The sequence below is a fragment of the Falco peregrinus genome, chromosome 4 (genome assembly GCF_023634155.1).
Source record: "Falco peregrinus isolate bFalPer1 chromosome 4, bFalPer1.pri, whole genome shotgun sequence".
In the NCBI taxonomy this organism is placed as follows: domain Eukaryota; kingdom Metazoa; phylum Chordata; class Aves; order Falconiformes; family Falconidae; genus Falco; species Falco peregrinus.
The window spans coordinates 11739206-11745205 of NC_073724.1; the positions used below are offsets into that span (position 1 = coordinate 11739206).

The window sequence follows — 6000 nt, forward strand, 5'->3', positions numbered from 1 at the left end:
TCCCTTGAGAAGTCAAGGACCACCTTCTCGTGGAATCCATATCCAGGCAAGTGGGGTATATGAGATGGGTCAACCAGAAAGCCACCCGGGTTTAGCAAAGCCAGAAGATGCATGCTCAGCCCGATGGCTTTCTGTGATTAAATTACTCCAGCTGTGTGCATGAGGTTGCTGCAGGTGATGCAGTGATGAGACTTCCAGCTTTTTCTCCTGCAGCATTCTTACTTGGGAGCTGAGGAAATACAGGCTGGATAAGAAGATTGTTAGGTGGGTTAAAAGCTGGTTGGGCTGCTACAGTTTTTGTTGTCAGAGGCTCAGTGTCCAGTTGTTGACCGGTATTAGGGAGGGTGTCCTAGGAATTGTTCTCAGGACTGTTAGTGTTTGGAATCTTCAGCGGTGACTTGTGAATGATGAGACAGAGCGTTACCCTCAGCAGATTTGTAGATGACACTGAGTTAAAGTGAACGGTTGATAAATTGAATGTTAGAGGTCCAATCCAGACACATCTTGATAAATTTGAGGATTTAGCCAACAGAAACTTCATAAAAATTAATGAAGAAAAATTCTGCAGAGGAGTCCCATACATCAGTAAAGATTAAAAACCTACTAGCTGAGTAGCAGCCTGACTGAAAAGGACCAGGGTTATGCTGGATACTAGGTTAAATTGAATGGAGCATGTCACAGACATGTCACAGCGTGTCAGGACAGGTATCTTCATTAATACATTTCAGTGTGTTGAAATTCTCTTTAAATTTCTTTATTATAATTTGGACCTAAATAACTTAAAGAAAAAGGAGAGGAAAAAAACCTTTTACCTAGAAAATGCAAAAACTAATGTAGTTGACATTTCTTTCAGTATTTAAGGAAGACAGAAGTGAGTAATACAACAGAATCTATACGTTTTGGCATCTGGGGATGCAAGCCTTTTATTGTATTCTATTGCGCATTTATAATAAGTACTGTATGTATGTGTTTTGATATGAATTAGAAAAGTGGTTTAAAATATTATATGTAAGCAGGGTTCCTAATCTAAATCAGAGACGTTAATTAAAATATACCTAATGTTACTAATTAGCTTTTAAGAAAGGATTATCCATGGTTTTATATATTTGAAAGTGTTTGAACTCAAACATACAGTAAGATGCTTGCATTTCAACTTGTCCTGTCAGTAATGGATTCCTGATGTTTTTTAATTGTGCCACTTGGTGGCAAATTGTAGCATATGGTTGGAGCACAGTCTGCCCAGTTACACCTCTGGACACTCAGGAAAAAGAGGAAATAAATTTAAATTTGTGGGGCTGTTAATACAGGTAGTTCCAGCTGAGAGGTGCTGAAAGAAAAGGGGTAATACTGGAGTGGAAAGGCTGAAGAAGTTCTGGGATTCAGGGTGTCTGAAGAGCAAGGGGTGAAGGTGAGAAATCTGGGCCGAGATGGCTGAAAACCCCACTGGGATCCTGGGCAGATAATCCCCCAGATTTCACCTTACCTCAGGAAAGGAGCAATCTTTCCAACCTCATTGGTCACGTTTACACACACACGAATGTTCTGTGTTCTACTTTAAGAAGGCCAGAGCGTATATACACTGTAGTATTTATGGAAGTACTGTTGGGCTGATGGGAAGGAATAATCCCAATTCATTTGTAACAAGAATTATCTAATACTTGTGTCGTATTTTTCCTCTTTAAAAAAAATTACAGCAGTGGAATGAATAATTAATAGTAATATTTAATAATTATTAATACATTTAACCAATAATTAATATTTAGTCATTGTTCATGCCCTCATTGTTCTGCTGCTTCTTGCAGTTTTATTTAAACCTTAAAGATGGTTGCACTGACAATGAAAGGAATAGGTAAGATTAGGAAATTATGCCATAAGTGGCTCTTCTATGATTTAGCAAGAAAGCCATCAAGACAAAAACCGCTAAAACTCATGTTTAATTTGCCCAGGTAAGGAAAAAATAGTGAGCAAAGTAATAAACTGGCAGTTACATCTCGTTATGGCAAACAGAAAACATACCTGTCATCAGTCTAAATGCAATCATTTGCACAAGTTCAAAAATTGTGCTTAAAACAAGTTTTAAAATTCTGATTGGCAATGAAGTGGTAGCGAGTGGGATGCTTCCACACTGCTCTCAGATTCTCAGCTGATATAAATTGACTTTAAAGGGACTGGACTAATTTACTCCTCCTAGGATCTGACATATTATTGACCAGAATATAATTGAGAACTGCTGTGTCCTGTATTAATGTTAATTTTTGTTCCTTTAAGTAACTTTTTACACATTCTTTCTTAGAATTACTTGTTCGTTCCTTCTCCCTTCTCACTTCATCATACAAACCCAGAGCACTGAATTTCTCAATACAGTTTTAAAATCTGTCCTTTATCTATATGTTCTTTAGTTGACTTCATTAAGTGTTTCGTGCCCTGCACAGATTTGTAGATGCTATTTATCACTGAAACCTTAGGGGAAATCATTATGTTCGCTGCCTTTCAAGAAGCATTGGACATAGCTTTGTCTGGTTCAATGAAGATCAGCTGTTCTTTTCCTTTTTCTCCTTTTCCTAAAGCTTTTTGCTTTACTTCTGTGTTGTGTTTTGAAAACTATGAAAGCCGTTCATGCCATCAGGCTCTAGTTAGCAGATAACGTTGTTGAAATTGCAGAATATTAGGCATTCCACAGGGATGAAGGATAGTCTAAAAGAGGATGTTGTCAGAATGAAGCCAATAATCTTCAATCTTGTGTTACCTTTTATAATTGCATTTTTATTGACTTGTTCAGCAAACACATTCATACACTTGACAATTGATGGAGTACCATATATCAGCGTAATTGGTAGATAGTACATATCGGTCTTGTTTTCAGATTTTTGACTCCACTCTTCTTGAAAAGAATGTCATGTAAAATATATTGCCACAAGTTCTCCTGTGATCTATGAGGAGTCTTTTGATTATATATGTTTGGGTTTTTTTCATGGTAATCAGGAAAAAAGAGTAAGAAAAATGCAATAATTTAATGGTTAATTTTGAATCTGTCTTGGTTTGGGAGTAAGTTTTATTCTCAGACACTGAAACTCCATAGAAGCCAAGCGTGAGAAGAATACATTGCTGTGTCATATTGCTTGTATTTACCTGTATGAAATTACATCACAGACCTTGAGGCAACTTTAATTCACAGCAGAAGTGTTGCAAAAGTGTCGTTTATCATTGTACAGTCCGTGGACCTGAATGTGCTCAGGTTTTTGAAACTGGTCATTGTAAATCGTATGAGGCCCTCTACTGGTAGCTACTTGAAAACATCGCAAGGTAATATTTAAAAAAAAAAAGGAAAAGAGGAGAGAGTGCAATGAAGCTGTCTTTTAAACTTTTAGATTATCTTGTGTTATTCACTCCTGGGCACTAAGCAGTCAATAGTCACGCTTTAAATGTGATTAATGTGACCCACAACACTGCACAAATGACAAATTAGTAACAGCTTAAATATTTCACGTTGGGTTTGTTTTGGGTTTTTTTTTCACATATTGTTATATAGAAATTGTATCCTGCGAGGCTGATGTTTTTTTCAGCTATTCTTGTTCTTGTCATATTTTTACTAGGTGTACATTCCAAGCAGAGTGGCAATTGTGCTTCAGAATATGGATATCCCAAAATGAAGTTCTCTCTAACTATCACTGAAGAAGCAAGTCATAGAAGAAGTGCTGATACGCTGTACTAGTACTAAGTATAACAAAACTTGCTCTAAGGAAGCTTTCTGAAACTGAGTATAGTATTATTAGGTGTTTAAAATGTAAGATTAATATTCGCATATAATTGCAGAGCTCTTGACTTGCTAGAACCTCTTTTGAGGAAACTTTACAAAAGAGGCAGAAAGGAAAATGTTGGTTTTGTAGTTCTAGTAGTACAAAATTACACTTAAGATATTGCAAAGCAGCAGGTATTCTCTATTAAACTGCTGTTTACAGAATTTTATCAGGAATAACAAGAGTGATCCTGCTCCAAAGTTTGTAATTTCTTGTAATCCTCATTCTGATAGTGAATTCAAATGTTCATTATATATTAATGCTTCTTACTAAAAGTAAGTAGTTTGCTTAAATAAAACAGAAGTTTTTGGCTAAAAGGCAGCCTTAACGGTTTGTGGGACCTAATTTGAGGCTCCTCTTCTTCAATGAAGTCCAACATGGAATTAGAAATGTTTATCCAAATGGATGAGAAGGTCCTCTGAGAGTATTGTACTTAGCCATTTTTTATGTCATTAAAGTTGCACAAAAATGCTGAAGAGCAAAACAAGCAGGCGGGATTGACAGGCGACCTGCTGATGCTATTGTGTGTGTTGCTTATTTGATCCCAATAAAATCACTTAGTCTGTGCATCTCACTTGCTACAGCTGGAAAAAATGATACGACTATTTTATTTAGATGACTAAAATGTTCAGTGAGAAGAGTGTTTTGTTCTTACTGCAATGATACCACGCTGGAAGATGTACTTAAAATGTAATTCTTCCCATTGCATTTATTTCACTAGCGTTAGGACCTTGCAATACTGATTTCACTATTTCCAGAAGCTGCCTTTCAGCTTGGAACATGATGATGTTCTTGCACTTTTATAACTTTTGAAACATTGCTTCTCATGAAGAAGCAGTCTCAAAATACAGCGATCAAACTAAGGTGTTTTTTCGATAAAACCAAGGTAGTTAATTATTGGAGTGCTGCTAAGATTATTCAAGTGAGTTCCTTCATGAGCTACAACTTTTTTTGTAAAGAGTAAGATTTTGTATATTTGAAAATGTATTGCAGAGTATTCTGGAAAATTAATACCAAATTAACGAGACATGCTTTATTTTGTTCCATTTATTTAAAAACATATTTGAATTGGTTCGGAAAATGAATGTCTTTTGTACAAATCTGAATTTTCTAACTTTTAAAGTAGCCAAAGAGGAAGATGTCCGTGACCATTTCCAAGTCATAATTTTACCCAGTTTCCTATGTGAACCATTGTGTAAATTACTGAATAGTTGTGCCAACACTGAAAATTTATTCAACAGTTCTTGGAATGCTTACTTGTGGCTTACTTCTTAAGCAAAATAAGGGATGGAATAATGCAGCATGATGGAAAACAGTCTTTTGCCAAGTACACACTGAAACGACTTTATGAACATCCCCAGTCTGCTGTGTTCTGTGTGACAGAATTTCATATTGCAGTTGAATACTGTAATACTGTTTAGGATCATGCTTCATTTTCCTCTATGCCACTTTGATCATGGTTTGGTAGTGGGCTAATAAAAGCATTCCTGTTACACTAAGACTTTAAAGAAAATACACTGAAATGTTTTAGCAACTGGAACTGAATATCTTTTTTTTTCCTAGATTGTTTTCCTTGTAGTGAAATAACGAGCAACTTCTAATACATGTTATATTTACATTGTATTGATCTAATATGTTTTATAGGGTGGTTTGTTTTTTTACCGGCACCAGTTCCAGGTTTCAAAATGTAATCCAAGGCAAGTGTCTGTGTCAAACTTTTTTTTTATTATTACTTTTTTCCCAAGAGAAGGAATAAATGTATGATGTGAAGTATAAACTGTGTAAAATTACATGCAAAATAAACTCTGAGGAGGATAAAATAAATGCATATATGATTTCATTGTTTGTACTGTAAAAGCATTGCACAGTAGTCTTAACACCAGAGGAGAATATTAGATTTTGCTCCATCTTGAAATCAGGAACTTGTCTTGGTCAGAAAAAGTCTAATGAGATTGGCAGAATATTTGTCCTGTGCACGTTTTTCTTCTGTTTTGAGATAGATTAATAAAAGCAGACTACAAGATTTTCAAGATGAACATATAAAATATAGGAAGCGTAACAACTGGGATTTTTTAAGTCAACCTTCATTCTAACGATGGGTATGCTCATGCCCGTTTTGCGAGGCTGAAAAGTTTTCCCTTGCAATACTCATGAAAAGATAATTTCTTCCTCCGGCTCCTTGTATCCTGATGGGTTATGAAGA

At 35.7% G+C, this 6000-nt stretch overlaps 1 protein-coding gene across 3 annotated transcripts in view; it reads left to right on the forward strand.

Annotated features, from left to right (window-relative positions):
- The window catches only part of GBE1 (1,4-alpha-glucan branching enzyme 1), a 167210-nt gene extending 161585 nt beyond the window's left edge, over positions 1-5625 (forward strand). For all 3 annotated transcript variants that reach the window (XM_055801424.1, XM_055801426.1, XM_055801427.1), the window contains one exon: positions 3594-5625. In XM_055801424.1, coding sequence (XP_055657399.1) covers positions 3594-3650 — 57 coding nt within the window. In that variant the 3' untranslated portion in view covers positions 3651-5625. The remainder of the gene's footprint in view (positions 1-3593) is intronic.
- The last annotated feature ends 375 nt before the right edge of the window (positions 5626-6000 follow it).